This window comes from Neofelis nebulosa, chromosome 15, assembly GCF_028018385.1.
Source record: "Neofelis nebulosa isolate mNeoNeb1 chromosome 15, mNeoNeb1.pri, whole genome shotgun sequence".
NCBI lineage: Eukaryota > Metazoa > Chordata > Mammalia > Carnivora > Felidae > Neofelis > Neofelis nebulosa.
In genome coordinates, this window is record NC_080796.1 from 31,701,490 (window position 1) to 31,722,610 (window position 21,121).

General features: G+C 38.6%; 1 protein-coding gene across 2 annotated transcripts in view; it reads right to left on the reverse strand.

The window, feature by feature from the left end:
* Positions 1-1,803: 1,803 nt before the first annotated feature.
* DHX9 (DExH-box helicase 9) overlaps positions 1,804-21,121 on the reverse strand; it is a 48,491-nt gene continuing 29,173 nt past the window's right edge. For both annotated transcript variants that reach the window (XM_058702290.1, XM_058702291.1), the window contains 16 exons: positions 19,468-19,609; positions 18,951-19,033; positions 16,352-16,508; positions 14,283-14,383; positions 12,307-12,520; positions 12,019-12,113; positions 11,654-11,727; positions 10,312-10,464; positions 8,808-8,968; positions 7,946-8,057; positions 7,214-7,375; positions 6,990-7,117; positions 5,829-6,058; positions 5,312-5,427; positions 4,409-4,609; positions 1,804-2,226 (listed from right to left, as the gene is read on the reverse strand). In XM_058702290.1, the coding sequence (XP_058558273.1) occupies positions 1,860-2,226; positions 4,409-4,609; positions 5,312-5,427; positions 5,829-6,058; positions 6,990-7,117; positions 7,214-7,375; positions 7,946-8,057; positions 8,808-8,968; positions 10,312-10,464; positions 11,654-11,727; positions 12,019-12,113; positions 12,307-12,520; positions 14,283-14,383; positions 16,352-16,508; positions 18,951-19,033; positions 19,468-19,609 (2,496 nt within the window). In that variant the 3' untranslated portion in view covers positions 1,804-1,859. The remainder of the gene's footprint in view (positions 2,227-4,408; positions 4,610-5,311; positions 5,428-5,828; positions 6,059-6,989; positions 7,118-7,213; positions 7,376-7,945; positions 8,058-8,807; positions 8,969-10,311; positions 10,465-11,653; positions 11,728-12,018; positions 12,114-12,306; positions 12,521-14,282; positions 14,384-16,351; positions 16,509-18,950; positions 19,034-19,467; positions 19,610-21,121) is intronic.

Genomic DNA, 21,121 nt, shown 5'->3' on the forward strand with positions numbered 1-21,121 from the left:
CCTCCCCACTCCCATGCAAACAACTAGAAAACCAAATGACCTATTTAAAAAAACCCACAAAGCTGTTATCTCCATACATGTAACTGGTAGATCATGGCAGAGGAAGAAAGAACCAAGCACAGCACAAGCAGTTTCACGGAGCTCAAGAGACAGAGGCTGTTTTAGGGAGGATAGCTATAATTGGTGGCGCAAACACAGGCAGCAGGGAGCCACAAAGAGAAGAGCTCTAGAAATCTGCCTAGGCATTTCCTTAGGTTCTTAGCAGAAGACTAAAAGATTATGCCTAATTGGTTCTTTCAAGTTCTAGGGAATGTAATTGTCATCTCTCTTGGCCATTCTGGTCATCTTTTGATTTCTCATTTGTAGTTAAAGCTGTTGGTGAAATGAGTACCAGGTGAGTGAGGTATTACTGAGTGTATATGTTCTGTGGGAGTTGTCATAACATGTGCAAAAGGCAAGAGAAAGCATGGTGCACTGATGAGGCTAGAAGTTCAGTATGGCTGGGGAGTAGGACTGAGGCTGGAGGAGAAGGGAGAGCAGTTTCTACTCTGAAGGCTCTAGGGAATCAATGGTTTAAGCCAGGAGTGGGTGGCGGTGGTATGAGATTTGTATGGGAATGTTTACGCTGGCTGCAGCATCACTGTACTTCCAAGTGAACACAAGCCTGAAGAGAACAGGCAGCTGGTTTACGAAAGCACAACCAGAAAGTGTTTAAGGCTTTGGCCAGAAGCAGCTAAAACTCCTGTGATTAAAACAAAAACAAACACACACACACACACACACACACCAAAAACCACAGATGAACAGGGGAACACAGTATAGGATAGGGCACCGGGTGAATTCGGTGGTTCTCTTCAGTCTGGAAAGTGCTGAGTTCTTGATTTCTGTGGATATCTAAGCAGCAGTTGTTAATAGGATCTGATGCTCAGAAAGGAAATCATAGTTGGAGATACAATCTTGAGATCTGCAGCTTTAAGATGAGCCCAATTCTACTCAGTCCAAGCCTTTGTAATCTCTCCTATACTGTGCTATTTCTCAAGTCAGAAACGTGAAAATTTATTGAAAACCATATAGTGTTATAAATGTATAAACATCTCTACTAAAACTTGATGCACTGGTGAAGGTTCATTCTTTGATTTATAATCATTAAAGAGTTTTGTAGGTTAATTTTTAATTCTAATTAAAATTAATTTTTACACTACAAACTAACTAGAAAAGAGAATGCTGACCTTGGTCTTAGACTTTTCAAAGACAAAGCTTGGGAAAAAGTAAAAATATTCAGCCGTAGGTCAAAAGTTTTATTCAAGTGCAGAGGTCCATGTGAAATTGTGTACTGGCCAGGATTTGCTGTAAGAATAACAATTCCATTTCAAGGCTATTTATTTTAACTACTACAAGCAGTAATATCACTTGGTATACTTTGGAAAACTGAAAGTACAATTTTTCCTGTGAAGCCTAAAACTAACTAATAGATGTAACTGGCATTGTAAAATTACTCTACCATGTAAGGTCAACAACGAACTACATGGCCAGTATTTGGTATAATACTTTATTTTCTATTGTAGTAAACTAAAGCCAAGAAAATATCAAGTTAATTTTAAGGGCAAATCTTTACTCCTTAAAGAAAAAATACAAACTGTGGTACTTTTATAATAGGTCATCATATTTTACATAATATAAACAAAACCACTAATGTAGCTATACGCTTGGTTTCCTTAAACTACAATGAACCACAAAATGGATGGAAAATGGGTTTACTTACTGGCATCAAATCAACAACTTGGGGGAAATAGGTAGCATGCATTTTTTTTTTTTTTTTTTTTTTACTGTCTATGCATAGGAACTGACATAACCAAGCTTTAATAGCCACCACCTCCTCTTCCCTGTCCAAAGTAACCTCCCCCAAAGCCCCCTCTCATACCCCCTTGCTGGAATCCCCCAGATCCTCTGAAGCCTCCTCCACTAGCCCCTCTGTAGTCGCCTCCTGAGACACCTCTAAAGCCACCTCGGGCACCTCCTCTATAGCCTCCGCCAAAGCCTGCCCGAAAGGAGTTGGGGCCACCACCATAGCCACTGCCACCGAAGCCTCCACTACCACCATAGCCTCCGCCACCTCCGTAGCCTCCGCTGCCATAGCCTCCACCACCATAACCAGAAGTTCCCCATCTATATCCACTTCCATTATCATATCGAGCCATCTTGGGAGGACGTGGACCATCTCCATACCTAGGAAAAGTACAAAGAAAATGAGGGGTAATGAAAAACTGCATAAATCAAGATGTCTCACCAAAAACCCCAGTTCAGCATACCCCACACTGCTTACTCCTCCTCCTCTGCAGCTTTCCTTAGAGACTAGCACTCTGAATTCAGCAGCTGTCCAAGTCAGAAATGTGGCTGGGGTTTGTCTTCACTCCTTCCATGCACTATTCCCCCCCATTGCAACCCATCACCAGTTCTTCCCAATTCTCTTGCAAACCTGTCTAATCCACTCACTTCTCTCCATTTCAATTCTCCCTACTGTAATTCAGGCCATCGTTATATTTACGCAACTTAAACTCTGTCTTGTATTTATCCCATCCTTTCTAGGTCAGCACTTTTGTCCTTCACAGAGCAGATTATATGTGAAGCCTCCTTAATCATGATCCCTCCTGCCAAAAGTAATCTTTCCTCTTCTAAACACCCATGAGCACTACAGTTGTATCTGCCTATGACACTTATTATCTACCTTTCTTTTTGAAGACTATTCTCAATAATTCTTCATATATTTGACCCTCTGGGCAGGGCAAAGTATTAACACAATAAATAAGAGTACTGTTTTAGGAGTCGCTATGGTCTTAGTCTGAATCCAGTCCTACCATTCACTAGCTCTATGGCCTTCAGTCTGAACTTCTCTGTGCTTGTTCCCTCATTCATATTAAAGGAACAAGATCTACCTACATCACAGATCAAATATCAGAAAAGCACTTAGCACAGTGCCAAGAATACAATGAATACTATGTGCTATGATTAATAAGTTTTAAGAAGTAAATCAGTTATAGCGAGATGTGACCCAGAATCCATAAAACACATAACAGTTCTATATGTTAAAATTACAGTAGTTTATAACCAAATGCAGTAAGTGATCCTTAAGAGGGAGATTAAGGAATATTTTTGGGTAATTAGAAAAATTTTAGTATGTTTGTGTATTAGTGTTATCACAACACTTAAATTTTTGGAGTGTGATCATGGTATTGCAGCTATGTGCTTAAATGATACACTAAGTGTACCAATGTAAAATAACAACCGCTGAGAGTCCATCACAAAGGATTAAGAAAAAGTGGTGTGTTTGTGCAAACAGATATATGAAAGCAAGGGGCACAAGATGCTGGTGATTAGGGCGTTTAGGTTATGATACCATACGGGGGTTGCCATTTCTGCAGGTATCAAATGTTTCCATATAAAAGGTTGTGGGCAAATAAAAAGGTGAAAAAAAGTGAACCAAAGAAAAAAATTTAAGAATTAAGATATTTCACATTCTTCTCTTTACCCTTCAAGATACTCACACTCTTCTCTTTAAAAAGTTTATTTATTTTGAGAGCGAGAAAGCAAACTGGGTAGGGGCAGAGAGGGAGAGAAGAGCCAGGCAGGCTCCATACTGTCAGCGCAGAGCGTGACTTGGGGCGCTGGCACTCAACGAACCATGAGATCATGACCTGAGCTGAAATCAAGAGTCAGAAGCTTAACCGATTGAGCCACCCAGGCATTCTAAGATATTCACATTCTTCCACTTCCCTAAGATAAACCTTGAGGCTTTTCATTTGAAGAAGCAGCAATTTAACACCCACCAACATTTTTTCGCTAGAGATAGCAAAACAGTACTGTGCAAAAAGAACTGTCTGGGCTCTGTCACTTTCCTGTCATGTGACCCACCCTGGGCTTTGAATGTACTTTCAAGGTCCCCTTCAAACTCCCAATATGCACTGACATAATATATCATTAACAGAGACAAAAGTTAGTAACATCCTTCTGAATGTGTTAACCAGCATCACATTTCATATTGAATGTACGTCTAGAATTTTAACTTAAATAACCAGGCCTCTATCAGTTAACTGTGGGAATTTTAGGCCAGTGTAAGATCACTGTTCTCTGGGGCGCCTGGGTGGCTCAGCTGGTTAAGCGTCTGACTCCTGATTTCAGCTCAGGTCAGTGATCTCATGATTCTCGAGATCAAGCCCCATACCAGGCTCCATGCTGGCAGCTTGGAGCCTGCTAGGAATTCATTCTCTCCCTCTCTCTCTGTCCCTCCCCTTCTCGTGTTCTCTCCCTCTCAAAATAAATAAATAAATAAATAAATAGCTTAAGACAGGAAAGAAAAAAAAAAGATTCCTGTCCTCAGCTTGGTTCAAAGAGAAGTTACTGGGATACTCACCGTGTACTGCCAATCATGAGGTTGATACCAGCAGCTGAGGGTCTAGAGATTTGGCGGATCATGTTCAGCATATGCTCATTAACGGGGTCCAACTGGCTGATGATATTAGGTTGTTTGGTTACTTCAACAACCAGAGCCTCCATGGCTGCCCGGAGAGCAGTGATACAGGCAGCAGCTTCATGAGATATTTGCAATCTGATCCTAAAATAGAGAAAAACGACAAAGTACAACAAGGGTACATATAGCAAAATACTACTACCTCCCTATTTCATACATGGTAACTGAAAGAATAAATTTAACTTCTTACTAAGTACCAATACTTTCAACTACAGGTATCAAGAACAATAACCGTCTACACTTAATTTCTTAAAATTCACTGCTAGCTACTGGCAGGTATTGAGAACCAAGAAGTTTTTCAAGCAAAATACTGTTAGGTTAGCAATGCAGATCACTTAGCTTCAATAAAAGAATGGAAGAAATTACACACTGCTGGAGTGTTACAAGTTTTCAGGAATATGACTGAGCCTACTGACTGGTCATTAAGATCTCCATTTTTGTCAAGTGCTAATTACTACATGCTTACCAGTCGTCTCTAACCAACAGAGTACACAAAAGAAGTACCCAAGTTCCAACTGGATTCTGATTCCCTAGGGTAGTATTCATGGGGGCAGATATAGCTCCAATGCCTAATGCATCTGCTTCTATTGGTATAGGTCATGTAAGACTTACTACTGAGTATGAACCGCCAAAGTATACCACTCTCCAAGAAAAGACAATGTTATAAAGCACCTCACTGTGTCACGAAATTGTCATGTTTCACAAATTAAGTTAGATTGGCAGCTGTATCCCCTTACACCACAACTTTAAGAATGCAGTTTGTAGTTCACATCTGAAACTCCGTACCAGTCATCCACAAGCACAATCTGCCCATCAGACTGGACTTTCTTGGAGGCAAAGAGAAGCAACTGCAGGGGGGTGACTAAGGTCATGCCTTTAGCAGAGATGGCTCGGGTTCGAATCTGCAGATGGAAAAAGAGGCAAGAGGAAATAGAGCACATTCTAATTCCCAAATAACGATAATGAACTTATGCTTTGAAAATGAAAACTCGGGGCGCCTGGGTGGCTCAGTCGGTTAAGTGTCCGACTTCAGCTCAGGTCATGATCTCGCGGTCCGTGAGTTCGAGCCCCGCGTCGGGCTCTGTGCTGACAGCTCAGAGCCTGGAGCCTGCTTCAGATTCTGTGTCTCCCTCTCTCTCTGCCCCTCCCCCGTTCATGCTCTGTCTCTCTGTGTCTCAAAAATAAATGAACGTCAAAAAAAAAAAATTTAAAGAAAATGAAAACTCATGTTCCCACTGCACTTTAATAAGTAAGGACAACCTAGATTTTCAATGCTAATTTTTCTAAGCGAATCTTTTCTTACCTTTTCACCAAATACAAAGAAGGGAGATGGGTACTTCATGTCTTGGCTACTGAAAGGACAATTAACAGACGACTTGTGGATAAGTGCATTACGCCCTTCAGTGGTGAGAATCTTTCTCTTTTCCTTATGATAGCACACATTAGGGTACACCCCGAAAGCCAGGAGAGAGATAACAACATCCAAATTATTGTCTGGTCCGGTGTTAGTAAACACTTGTGTCAGCAAGCAATCTGTTAAGAGGAATGGGGTAAAAATATCAGGTATCTGGGTCATGATCCCATACTGCATGTAAACTAGTTAAGAGAATTAGGCGAACTGACTCCTTCCCATGTCTTTTTTCCGATAACCTGCCTGCCTGACTTCCTCTATTCTCTGAACTCTTGCACCCACATTAAGTTCAAGGAGAAACTCTGCTGAGTCTCCACAACAAAAAAACTAAAATACCTGTATTTTCTAATACAGACTTGACCACAACATAAGCCTGGAGTGATTACTTAAAGACAAAAAAACAAAACCCCTCCGCATACATTGGTTTAATCATCTACTCTCTGAATAAGAGCTAGACCAACAGGACAATAAAAATATTCCATTTGCTGTTCTTAAATAGCCATTCTTTCTAGAGAAGATGGAGTTCAATAGCTCAATTCACATATGAAATAAACAGCTGGATTGTTTCTCCAGCACACATCCAAGCCCTCTTACCTGCCAGCACATGAAAACCTTAATTAAAGCCACTTAAAATTTAACATGGTAAATTTCATATCTACACGTGAACACGTGGGCAGGCTGATCAGTCAACTTCACAAACCACTAATTGAGGTAATTCAACAAACCGCTCATTCTAAAACTGCTAAAAGCTATGCCCCTTCTTAAGATAAAAGAGACTTAAAAAAGTCTCTAAAAAGTAGTACAGTTTTTAAAACACCTATTAATCATCTTTGTAGTGTGTTACAATTTAAGCATCACAACCTTCTGTTTCCTTTTTTAAAAGGCTGAATAAAGGTGAAAAACTGATTATCACTATGGTTCCAATAACTAAGAAATAGCTAGGAACACAGAAAAAGCACAGGGTCTAAAGTGAAGCTAAAATATACTGCACTGTCAACGTGTGCACGCTACATAAACATCCTTCAGGGAGGTTTCAAGAATGTGAGTCATTACCTTCTGGAAATCCAGAATTAATCAGAATCTCTTTGAGCTGAACTTTGGCTTCCCAAGTCATTCTTAGTGTAGCCATATTGAGTCTTTTGTGCTCACAAAAACGTATCTCTGCTTCTTCTCCACCCATTCTGAAATAGACAAAGAGTCATTCTCAAAGCCCAGTATCACATTAGAAGCTGGAGATGGTTCTCACATCTTACAACTCTTCTCTTTCAAACCCATACCTAGCATCATCCCAAGCTTGGAATACTGATAAAAGAGCCACATGATCAGAAAATCTGTTTCCGGCAAAATTTCGATGAACATAACCCAGTCGCTTTCCTTCACTAATGAACGGCTCCGGAAAGCAGGTGGCAGCAGAGATGGTACAGACGGCATCTCCCACACTGAAAGAGACAGGAAATACAGTCAGATCGCAGTCTGGTTCTAGCAGTTCACGAGCAGTACTGTCACTGTGGGTCAGAGCCTTTCTTGGCCATGATACTGCTTTATTTGCAGTGAGTTGGTTTAACAAAGAACTTCTACAGCTGCTCTCTCCAGAAGCAGAAAGGGAAAAAATAAATAAGGAGCTCTGAGATTAATGGATGCACATTAATCATAAATTATGACCAAGTATTACATTTTTTCTTTCCTTATTCTCTCTTCTCCCATCTTTTCAAATCTCTCCATCTTCAAAATTTCCTAATGCTATTTCTCTTTCAAAAACAACTACTTAAGCCCCTGAGAGTAACTGCACTTCTCTTTTGAGAAACTAGCTCTTTCCCCCAACAAGTTGGGCCCAGGTGTCCATCTACTGAAACGATTCATTCTCCGCACTTCATACTTTCCTCAGTATCTACAGTAGGCCACTTCTATACTTCAGAAGTTAGTTTTGTCTTCTGTTTTTTATGGGGAAGGGAATAAGATTCTGACATTGTTCTGCCACTTAAGTATCAGCAATAAGACAAAGCACTTACTAGAAAATACATCCCATTATCATCATTTTGCCAAAACGAGGCTCAATGGGGAGCTTAGCCAGGATTCGTCCCAGAGGAGTCAATTCATCATTGGCATCTAATGCATCAAGCTCTGTGGAGAGAGATTTGTTTAGGAGCAGACGCAGTAATGAATGCCCCTTTAACCGAGGCAAAGGTGAAACATTTCCTTACAGGTTAAGGTTAGTTTTCAGTATCTGTCAAGCCAACCGCGAGCACCATGCCCACAGCCAGCAATTCTCCTCACTCAAAAATAGAACAAAACCAAATTTGGGAGTACCTGATAAGAAGAAGGTACTAGAATTAAGCTGCTGTAGGTTGTGAAGTGGAATTCAGTCCATGAGAACTCTATACATGCAGTCAAAATGATAGTAACAGCATTAAATACACATGTCCTAACAAGTAATACCATCTACCGAATTTTTAGAGAGATGGAATCTAAAGTCTAAAGTTCATATTAACAGATGAGTACTAGATTCAAAATTCAAAACCAGATTCCCCTGGCTCCAATGCCCTTATTTTTTCTCTGAAACTTTACCACTTTTATGATGTGATTATAAAACACAAATAGATCTACGTAAAATAAGAGAGCTACATAAAATATTGTATTGTGACTAACTCATGTTCTGATCGTTAAATATTGGTTAAGAAAGACTCCTGTTACTTCCTTCTTACTTCATGTTGCTCATTTTATAAAACTAACCACACTAAATACATATGGCAACATCGGAAGTCTTCTCACAGCCCTGCTGACTGTATCTTGATTCATTTGTTACATGTTAGTTGCAGGACAAGACAAATGGCATAATTTACATGTATTAGGTAGGTCTGTATTTGCAGGTACCTCTAAGAGTGTGCTCTGCTTCGATCACAGCATCCAAAGGCGGAGGTTCAATTGCCTTGGCCAGAAATTGGCCAATTCCTCCCAGGCGCAGAAGTTTTATGCTCAAAGCAATTTCATGCAATGGTGTTCGGAACATCTCAGGTGTCATGTGAGTTTCCAGTCTGAGAGAAAAAAAGCATAAAATAACCATCTTCCCTTGTATATACATGTTTGTTTAATAAAATCTTTGCAGAGAGATCGTCAGGTTTATAGAGTTCTCCTTCCTCATGCTTTGCAGAGAGATCATCAGATTTATAGAGCTCTCCTTCCCTCATGCTTTTACAGTTACCACAGCATGTTTTATATTTACTACAAAAAGACTCTCTGGACAAGACCCTCTTAACTGAGCAGTGACTTGTAACTTTATACTTATATCTTGATGTTATTTTCATCTGAGGAGTGAGTGAAGAATGATGAAAAATTATCCTGAATCCTTAATATCATTATCACACCTAGGACTTCTTCAGGTCCTGTCTGCTGACAAACATGGTTAAAATACTAGCTCGACAGAGTGGAGGGGCAGAGGAGGGTACAAGGGGGAGGAACAGGCAAAATGGGTGAAAGAGAGTGGGAGATACAGTCTTCCAGTTATGGGATAAATAAGCCACAAGGGTCCGAGGTAGAGCACAGAGAATATAGTTGATGGTATTGTGACAGTGTTGTATGGGGACAGACAATAGCTACACTTGTGGAGAGCACAGTATAATATACAGAGCTATTGAATCGCTGTGTTGTACACCTGAAACTAACCTAACATCAGATGTCAACTATACTCAAAAACAAATGGGCACCTGGCTGGCTCAGTCGGTTAAGCATCTATTAACTCCTGATTTCAGTTCAGGTCATGATCTCAGTCACGAGATCCAGCCTCATGTTGGGCTCCATGCTGAGTATGGAGCCTGCTTAGAATTCTCTCCCTCCCTCTCCCTCTGCCCCTCCCACTCTTGCCAAATAATGTCCATACAGCCTCCCTTTAAAAGATTAGTAGTAATCAGGTAACCACTATCAAACATGCCATCAATGACAATTTTATTCTTGCCACAACCTTGTTATGAAAGACAACTATCCTCCAATATACATAACTGGAGGCATTTATGTACTCTGAGTTCATTAGGTTCATAGCAGGGTGGATATGTACTCTGAGTTCATTAGGTTCATAGCAGGGTGGGGGGAGGGGATGAATGAAGGGGTAAAAAAAATCATTAATCTTTATTCAAGAATTGGTCTCTTGGAGCGCCTGGGTGGCCCAGTCGGGTTAAGCATCTGACTTCGTCTCAGGTCATGATCTCAAGGTTAGTGAGTTCGAGCCCCATGTCAGGCTCTGTGCTGACAGTTCAGAGCCTGAAGCTTGCTTCGGATTCTGTGTCTCCCCCCCTCCCTCTCTGACCCTCCCCTGCTCGCATACTCTGTGTCAAAAATAAATAAACATTAAAAAATTAAAAAGAAAAAAAAAAATTGGTCTCACCTCTCAAAACGAGCTCGGCTACACAGGTGAAAGCAGAATCCGGGCCGTACGCGGCCAGCTCGTCCTTTCCGCTGCTCAAGGTTTGTTTTGGACGCCCACACTGTAGCATAGTTGGTCATATTGTTGTGAGCAGTGAACAGCTTCACTTTCTGCCTAAATAGGAAACAGCGATTAATTCTAAGACTCTTATGCACGACCAGCACATAACTATTGTTATGTCCACTGAGGGGTGGATGCTTTCCAGTGAACTATGCCAACTATCTGTGAAAAGCACCAGTAAGAACCTGATGGCATCTTCTGATCTGTCAAACTTCTAAGAGGGAAAAATAACACATATGTGCCACATGTGCTTGACATCTTGGCCAAGTTACTAATACTCATCTTTTTGTGCCTCATTTTCCTCATTTGAAAATGACTATAATACTCTTACTGACCTCACAGGATCTTTACTTATAAACATTAAGTGAATTAATGAACTCTGTAAAGCATACAAACAGGATCTAGTACCTACTTGTAAGTAAATGATAATGATTCAAACCAACTCTATTCCAATGTTTAGTTTAACTTCCTATGACCTAAAAGTTATGTGCTGAACCAGAATACATGGCACTTCTGACGACCTCACCAACAGGTGCCTGCATGGTCTTTCTGAACCCCTAAGCAACCTCAGATTCCTTCAACGATCCACATAGGCAGCTGGCACCAAGAGATTGGAAGTGGCCCAGAGGGCTGCATGCTCTGCACCAGTCCCTAGAACGGGCACTGGCAGATCTTTCTCGACTGCTGGGACAGGCTGTGGGACTATGTGGAGAAGACATGGGCCAGATATAACAAAGTTTTGACTTTTTCTTCTCTCTGGGTGTTTTGTGTACTTATCTGTACACAACGCATCCCTGTGTATTTCTCAGGATCATCATGTACCAAATATGGAGTTTTTAAAATTTTTTTGAAGCTTTTTAATTCTTAAGTGAATGATTCAAAGGTAGGATATCTTATCATGAGATAAATACTGGTCATCTTTATACACTAACCAGCCTGCTACTGTGTGGCAGTGGTCAACGGAAACACCCAATGAGAAATGAGCAAACATCAGCAGACAAGAGCAGTGGGAAGCTCAGAAGTTAGTGTTAAGCTTTTCACTTTCTACTGTAACACTTATGACAAATCAACACCAAGAATTACTAATTAGCCTGTATCACAGTATGTATAGTGCACAGCAATTCTGACGGTACAAGAACACAAAACTTCAATTTAAAAAAAAAAAAGGTGTTTTTGATTCCGATACTAGATACTACATGGAACATTCTTCAGATTTACGCAAATAGGTGCCTTGGAAACTTACTTGCAGGAGTCAATGACATAAACAACATCATTTATGGTAATGCTAGTCTCCGCAATATTTGTGGACAAAATAACCTGTGATGAAATATTAAGAAAAATTATACTTCAGAAAATATTCTACTATGCACTTAAAAGGACGGATTTGTTTATGTAACAAATGACAAGAGAATTACAGGAGCCTTAAAAAAACCATCCACCTGCAGCCTGACTTATGGAAAACTTAACTCACAATGAGAAGACCCTTTCTTTCCCTCCTCAATTTAGCTGGATTACAATTTTTTAGGGGTAGCTCTTTGAAGGCCTATAACATCTGCTTAGAATCTATGGAACTTCCCAACCCGTAAGTGTAAATGTTTGTTTTTTTACCTTGGTCACTCCACTTGGTACAGGATCAAATACTTTGCGCTGTTCCTCTCGAGGAATCTGAGAATGCAGAGGTAGAATCTGATACCTATGGCTTCCTATAAGAATAAGGAAAAGTTAAAGTTTAAAAATAATAGCGTATTTTAAAACTGCTCTACGTAATGCATACTTTTATTCAAATACTGACACAATACTACATTTTGTTTTCACACTGGCTAGGGAACAAGCAAAACTATTAACTTTCACTGTCAAATATTGGGTGAGAATTCGAAGAATTCAAAGAACACCCACCAAAATGAGGATTCATCTCCAAATGCTTCTGCATAGTATAAATCAAATTCCAGCCAGGCAGAAACACCAACACTGCTCCGGGAACATTGAGGGTCTCAATGTACTTGAGTAGAGCCTCGATGAGTTCAAAAGGGGTTTCCTTTTCATTCAACTGCGCCATGCTCATCCTGGTTTCTGGACCGTACTCATCACCACAGATAAGGTTGCAATTTGCCTGCAAAAATTAGGAGACATATTCTGAATGGTCTCAATTACTACAGCTCATGAGGTGTCTCTTGTATGTGTTCTTCACATTCAAATAACACCTAATGTCCTTATTAATTCTAGCTGATTAATCAGATCTGCATATAGAAATTTAAGCTCTAAAAATGTAGAACCTGCTACATGTTGAGATACCAAATTTTTCTCATGACCTATGTATGGGAAATACATTGGCAATGCCAAAATCCAAGCACAATCTCTTAAATTCGGTTCTGCAACTCTGAATGGCTCCATCTACCAAATGTATTTATCTCTCTTAGGACTATACTCTGTTGACGTCTCAAAAATATTTTCCTTACTAATTAAGTTCTATGATCCTATGTATCAATTACCATACAATTACTTTACTTATACACAGTATCTCCCTGTAGAATTCCCAGGCTCATCTCATACCAAATATGAAGTCCTTTAATTTTTAAATAAATGTCCTCCTGGCAGCTCACTTGATCATCTATTTCTATTATAATGTGTCTGGGCCACTTGTGTGGCTCAGTCGATTAAGCATCTGCCTCTTGATTTCAGCTCAGGTCATGATCTCATGGTTCAGGGGTTTAAGCCCTGTGTGGTGCTCTGCCCTGACAGCATGGAGCCTGCTTGGGATTCTCTCTCTCCACCGCCCCTCCACTCTCTCTCAAAATAAAAAAATAAAAAGTGTCTGAATTTTCTATAAAGTCTGCCTGAGAATCAGTGATAAACCAAACCTTTAGTAATGAGAAACAGAATTGTTACAACTGGTCTTTTTTTCCCCCGATAAACTAATTTGTTGTTCATTTATATTAAGTCTTCTGATTAAAAATATCCCAGATTATTATTGAATTCTGCGCTGCTAAACTGTCTTCTAGTATTTATTCTGTTCAAATTTCCAGATACAAGATGAATTTTTATATTACCACTGATTGAGCTCTCAAAATAAATGTCGGTTTTCTTTCTTGTTTCTTCTTAGGAAATCCCTCCTGACTCCCTGATTTAATACTCTCCATCTGATAATGTCATCACCATACAATCTCTCTAATCTAGGAGGATAGCTGCTGCTTTGAAAACTTTATTGTAGGGGCGCCTGGGTGGCGCAGTCGGTTAAGCGTCCGACTTCAGCCAGGTCACGATCTCGCGGTCCGTGAGTTCGAGCCCCGCGTCAGGCTCTGGGCTGATGGCTCGGAGCCTGGAGCCTGTTTCCGACTCTGTGTCTCCCTCTCTCTCTGCCCCTCCCCTGTTCATGCTCTGTCTCTCTCTGTCCCAGAAATAAATAAAAAACGTTGAAAAAAAAATTTAAAAAAAAAAAAAAAAAAAAGAAAACTTTATTGTATATATAGATCACATGGAGACTTTGTTAAAATGTAACTTCTGATTTAGTAGAGCTGGGGTCGGGCACAAGACTGCCTCTCTACCAGCTTCCCAGGTATTCTGGCCCATAGAAAATATAATAGCAAACTCTTATAAAATGGAGTTATTTCTAACCACATGTGGCCTTTAAACATCTTACTATTTCCTCCTCCTCCTTTTGACCTTTCTCCAGAGATGATTTAACTTGTGGTATGAAAAGAGCTTGTCACTAGATGGAATTCTTTAGAGTGAAATGCATCAATTAATTAAAAAACATGATAGCTTTTAAAAAGGTTTTCTTTAATGGTAACTCATTGCAACTTTTTACTTTAATCATTCCGTTCACTGCATTAACCACCTGTCCCTGATGAAAATTCTCCATGAGATTCACTTACATCATCATCCTCAAAACCATCATCATCCTTCTCCTTCTTTTTCTTGTCCTTTGGTGGAGGAACAAAGTGGGTCATCTGAATACAGTCTTCCAAAAAATATTCTGCCAGGACAATCCAGTCAGGTAAGTACAGTCAACTTTCAGAATGGAACAGTCTTCAAAACTCATTTTCTAATTCATAACTCAAAATTACCTTAATACCTTCAATCTGATTCTTCACAATTGGCAAGAAATTCCAGTGTTAATAACCTCTTTTTCCAAACTTAGTGTTTGGACTAAGGCTTGGGCCTTGCAGGTGGGTGAAGTGTCTCTCATTCATGTTCCCACTAAGCCAGACAGGGTATCCTCTATGTACAATAATCAAACATTTGTGGTATGGCTGCAGGGCACACGCACTGTGTTGTACACTCCCATGGTACAGCAGTTAGATATGGAAAGAGAGGTCTATACAGTAATATACTGTAGTCCATCCTTCCTCTATCAGGACGTACATACAAAATGGTCTCCCTTTGGTTATTACTCTAAAGAGGGACATCAGCAAAGTTGGAGTATCTGCTGACCAATTATATCCCTGAGGTTCTCTGCTGGGTCAAGAAATGTCTCATAATCTATGAACACTTCCCCTCTATATGCTAAGAGTCCCAAGTGCAAATCATCACATTATACCAAGGGTACACACAACCTACATGACTCATCACTGACGATGTTAAACTTGTTCACCTGAGGTACTGTTTGTTAAGTTACTCCAAGTTACTACAAACAGAATATATACAAGAATATACAAGTATACTCCAAATTACTGTGAAGTTACTTTTGTTTCTCCCTTTCTACACTCTACTCTGTGGAAGCAAGTCATTAAGCACAATACACTCAAGGGACAGGGAGGTAAGTCATGTTTTTGAGGTAAGGAGGAGAGTACATAATTTTTTGGGAATTATTCCATATGAGATCTGCCTTTGTTACCCATTTATTTATTCAATCACCATACAGATTCACGGGCATTTATTTTATCCTTAGGGTTATAATTCTGTACTATGTTCCTTTCTTTTTGGTCAAATTATTCCAGCTCTTTCCGGTTAGCTCCTGTGTCCCTCAGTCTCCACCACTGTGCTCAACAGAGCTAGGAAATATATGCATGTATACTCATCTGTGTATCCATACATATCTGTAATGATTTCTTTATCTATTCACTTGTATCTGAACATGACATCTTACTGATTGTCTCTAACTGTAATCCAATACCACCCAGTTTATTCAAAGCTTCCCTCCTACTTACCTGTACCCTCTAAACTCCAACAGTAAACCTGACTCCCCCATCTGCCATCCACTTAATTGTTTTTTCAATCTTAATATACATGTAAAGCAGTTTTAGAATTGTCGCCCTTACCCTCACAAGATACAACTGCCCTGGCTTTTATTTTAGACCTACTCTTACTTTGGAATTTCAAAAAAAAAAAAAAAAAAAAATAGCATGCTAAATAGCCATTTATCATTTCATACCCACATAGCAAAATTTTTAGATTTTCATGCCCTGAATTTGACTGTGCTAGAATTTATTTTTCTAACCAAGCTATTAGATGGCTGTCCTAAAAAACAGTAATAATAAAATCTTCTGAAAAAGGAGGTCCTAACCATCAGAAATACTTGATCTTGAAACACACACCTTAATGTCATTTTAAAATATGCTTGCTCTGGCTCTAAGAAAGATTCTCTTGTTAATTTGACTCTGGCTGCTTATACTGTTATCTCCCATAAACATCTATAGGCTATACTGATTTACACCTGACTGTATATAATTCTGAAAGCTATCTTCGGCTGTAAGGAAGAGTCAGGAAATTTACTGGACTTGCCAACTCCTCAAGAAATGAATGAAACTTGTTCTTGCTCCTCAGATTACACTTGCCATAGCTTGACTAAAGGCCCACGAATGCCATGATTCATTTGATATTCTACATTAGCCTGTATTTTAAATGTCTTTAGAACTATTATTCCAATCTCCAAGATTAAGAAAATCCAAACACTAATGCATAAAAGAAGTTTACCTTCCCACCCCACCTCCAAACTATTTACCTTGAACTGGATAAGTCCTTCCGTAAACTTCAATGATGGGGCAATTGAAGAAATATTCACAGAACATACTGGTGTCAATAGTAGCAGACATGAGAACAATGCGAACTTCAGGATAAGCCTGAACCACATCACGCAACACTACCAAAAGGAAGTCAGTCTATTAAAACACAAATGAAAATACAATCGCGTAAGTTCATTCTAATGAGAGACACCTAAGAGATTTCTTGTTATGCAGACATCAGTGAAATTCAGGTTCTTTGGTAGCTTCCAAAAGTGTAACATAGAGGGCCACTGTGAAATTCAGTAGAATTTTTAACAATAGTTTTTAGACTAATAGCTATGGGGTTAGAAATGAGTACTATTTGGACAGGAGAAGGGAAGAGGGAAAAAAAAAAAAAAAACAACCGCAAAGAATTCATCAAAATTTTCAGTGCAATTTCTATTTGTAGGCAAACAAACTTTAGCTACAGAAAATGGGAAAGCCATGAGCCCAAACTCAGTTATCCAACCACCTGCAAAGCTAATATGTTTTACAATGTTACAAAGGTTGTATTTGGTTCATTCAAACAAAATAATGGCCAAAATAGTTATTACTTAATAAGGTACCGTATCCATCTACCTACCAAATAACACAAAAGCTACAGCTCTGTAGCTGTAAACTCTTCTCTGGCTGCAAAGCCCTCTTGCTCGTCACTTTCTGCCTCCCTCAACTACAGAAAACGATCCTGAATTTTTATTCCTTTTCATATACCTTTCCTCTCTCATCTATGCAGGTACCCTACAGACATACATATATTTCTATTGGTCAGTGCTATCTAGATGTTTACTTATATTTTTTACTTAAAGAGTTTTTAAATTGCTTTGGCATTTATCCTTAATCTATCTGGAAACTGATTTTTGTATTTAGATAGGAGGCAAGGATCCAACTGCACCTATTTCCTTATGGATGACCATCTGTTTCCAGCTCTGTTTGCTGTAGAACCTATTCCCCTTTCCCAGTGACCCAACGCATCATCACTCTTTTACCAAAGGTGCATTCAACACACCATCTGTTTCTACACTCTGAATAATTCAGTGGTCAAATGGTCAACCCAGGGACTATACTATCTCAATTACTAGAACTTCCAAGTTAAGTGCTGATATCTGGAAAGCCAAGACTATCCTTTCTGCTCTTCTTCAGAAATCCTGGCTATTTTGGGCCATAAATTTTCCTGTAAATATTCATAATCAGCCTGTTAAATTCTATGAAAAACACTGATGAGAATTTGATGAGAACTGCATTCAAACCGCATCAACTTGGGAAGAATAGACATCTATATGATTGATTTATTCTTTAAGTACTTGACATTCTGACTACAGCAATGTTATCTTTTGTTTTCTGTTTGTTTTTAATATACAAAATACAAATGACTCAGGTAATTAACCTTTTAATCCAGCAGCACTGCTGAATTTTCCTATTCCTCTATTATTTAGAATAATTCATCTGTAAGTTGGATAATTCAGGATAAGGTTCATCTGAAAGAGAATATAGTTTCTGCAAAGGTACTTTTTCATTTTTTCATTGAATGGTACCTTCATATTGACCTGACAGTCTTTGAAAGAAAGTTGACCAAAACTTTTTTTTTATTTTATCTTTTTTAGGAAAATAGCAATGATGATCCATGATGTTTCCAGTAGGATTTGGAATAAACTAAAAACACTGGATTGTACCAATGCTGGTTAAGACAGTTTTGAAACATTTCATTTTGATTAAGTTCATTAGAAAAAGAACTACAGTTTTCAAGAGATTCTGAATGACAAAAACCACAAAAATTTTATCCTACTGGAAAGTTAAATTTCAGATTTTAAAAGTTATCTGATAAACCAAACTTTCTTAGTCATTTTAGCTCAACCATAAAGGTCAAAGTTTTCTCAAAATAAAGATGGCTAGCAACAACAGCTGTAAGAGTCCTGTCTGAAGAAAAGGCCAATGAATGTTTTGAGCAACAGTGGCTTGCTAACAGTTTGAATGACATATTGCTATTCAATGACACCTCTGGATATGGAAAACAGTGGCATAAAAACAAATTGTTGCTTTATGGTATCACTCTTCAAATCATACAATTATATAGTAATTGTATACAATTTTTGCCAAAGACCAAAAAAGGGAAGGGTGTGAAATAAATTCTAGTTTCCTCCTAATTAGAGCATGATTATCATTAACATCTGAAAAGATCAGAGCTGCACACATCCAAAAAGACATTACTAATTCTATAAAATTTAAAAATAACATTTACCATAGATAAACCTCCAGTTCAAAGAAAAATTGATTAAAATTCTATCAGTGATTCAGTCATAAATAGTTCAGTTGCTGAATTATGCTAGCTCTTACTAATCACTGCAATGACACTTAACAAGAGAACTTTACTTTCAGAATTCAGTGCATTTAACCAAGAAAAAAAGGTTTACTGCCTGTGCTAAAAACAGTTGTCTACTGTATTAGTGACTGAAGTTTCTGATTTTGATAGAAGATGTAAAGTGGGGAAAGGGAAAGACATTCTACTTTAATTTTTTAAATTCAGAATCCTAGCATTAGTACTTTAACTCTCAAGTTACTCACATTTATGTCTCTTTCGTGTATTTCATCTACAATTACATGACTGATTCCTCGAATGCCTGCTTCTAATTTTCTTAGGAGCACACCTGGAAAAGGAAATGAGAGCAACACCTGGAGTTAAGTTTCTATGTTGATTACAGTAGGGAAGTATAAAAAGTGAAAAGAAACAAACTTCTAGACAATCACTATGCTTTAGTTAATATAACCCCACCATCATTTTAAGAATGACACAGCAACCTGAATACTTAAGTTACTAAAAAGGTTAACAGTGTACTCTGAAACATATTTGTTTGATGAAAAGAGTATTAAAAGGTGCAACTCTACTAACCTAAGCTACAACAAGAGGGTAACTTCATGCTCTCCATTTTGGAAAAAAGTGCCAGAAGTTCTATTTAAACTGGAATTCTAAGACTGGCTCCTGAGTTCTCATTTCTAGCCACTCTGCACCGTACCAAGTTTTCTCCATAAACGACACAATATAAACCCCCAGTGAAAGGCCAAAATAAAACCCATTACTGACCGACAGTACAAAACATTATGCTGGCATGAGGGCGGGGAAGGACGGACTCAAATCGAACACTGTAGCCACAGCTTTTCCCAGGCTCCTCTCCTCTCTCATATGCAACTCGCTCAGCCACGGAGACTGCACTTATTCTCCTGGGCTGAGACAAGAAAAAAAGAAAGTCATTCAAAAGCTAAAAAAAACTACAGTTATACTTATTAGGGTGACTAAGTTAGTGTAGTAAATCTGTCCCACTGCCAGATCACTGCCAGCTCAACAATCAACACAAACAATTAATAGTAATGAGCTTTTCAGCAAACTCCAAAATTTATTACGATAAATCATAACAAAAACAATTACCATTTAATTCTGTGGCAAGACTCTTAAAAATGCCGTTTTTCATTCTGTATATAAAGGAATCCTCAGGTTTTTATAGAAAATAAAATTTCTCCACCACTGGGCTAAATGCTTAATGATATTCAGAGTAATTTTCCAGCAAGGAAGGGGGTAGGCACACAGTGGGAGATGGTTCCTGTAACTTCGTACCAAAGCAAGGGCACATGTTTAAAAAATTATTTAACTGAGCTGTATAGCTTTTAGAAGGTAAATACGCTCCTTCTTTGCCATATGTACTATGACCATCTTTCATTTGATCATTTTATTAACTCATAAAGTAGTCTTTGAATATTTGTATCAGGAGCCATAGACAGTGCTAGAGATAGAAAACTGAATGAAATCACGCCTGTTCGTGGCTTACATGGTGAGGAAAACTGGAGTGTATATTACTATTTCCAGCAATAAATATACTAAACCCAGGGGGAATGCCATAGGCTAATGTTTTAAGCGTTGGACCTTAATTTTTCTGAAAACAAAATCTTCTGAAGTATTCCATATTCTTGTAGGCACACAATATTTACATGGTGGATACTATGGCTATTATGATATCCTGGAGGTATAGGTATGGAGGTACATGCAGATTTATAAAGACTGAATGCTTCGAAGTTGACTTGAATTTGATTTTGTCAAAAAATTCTTGATGGCAGGGTTATAAAGTACAAGTTCCTTGCTTGGGAAAACTTTTTCTGAGTTTCATGTTTAAGTATCAGTATGTTATCCCAGGTTATGACAGTACTATTTAAGAAATCAGAGAATAACAATCTTAAAAAGAAAAAAATCCGTAACAAAAATTCAATGACTTCACTAAAATTATCAATATCCTTTGAATACAAAAAATGATTTATGATTTTTCTATCCTTAATTTAAGAGTCTCTTAGGTAATGGGGCTAATAACCAATATAGGTAAGTATGCAATTACCTAGTTCATATTTATCCTGTCCACATAGGTATTAAAAGATGCCTTCTTGAACACATGGTGTTGAATTTTCCTGAGCTTATACTCTGCTTTATGTGCCTTGATTTGCTGACCTATGCTAGTTTTTACTGACCACTACTGACCTATACTCTGCACCTCACTGACTGTGAACAAGCATCACATGAAGAACTGAGCTCTGTATTTATCCAAGAGAAGAGTTCTGCTATATACTTATATCAGGAAATGTGAAAATGATATTCCACTAGTAAGCACAAAATACAATGTTTTCTGGGACCTTTCAAGAAGTTTGCTGCATTCTACAAACAGGTAAATTCCGGACACTGCTATTATCTCCTTGCT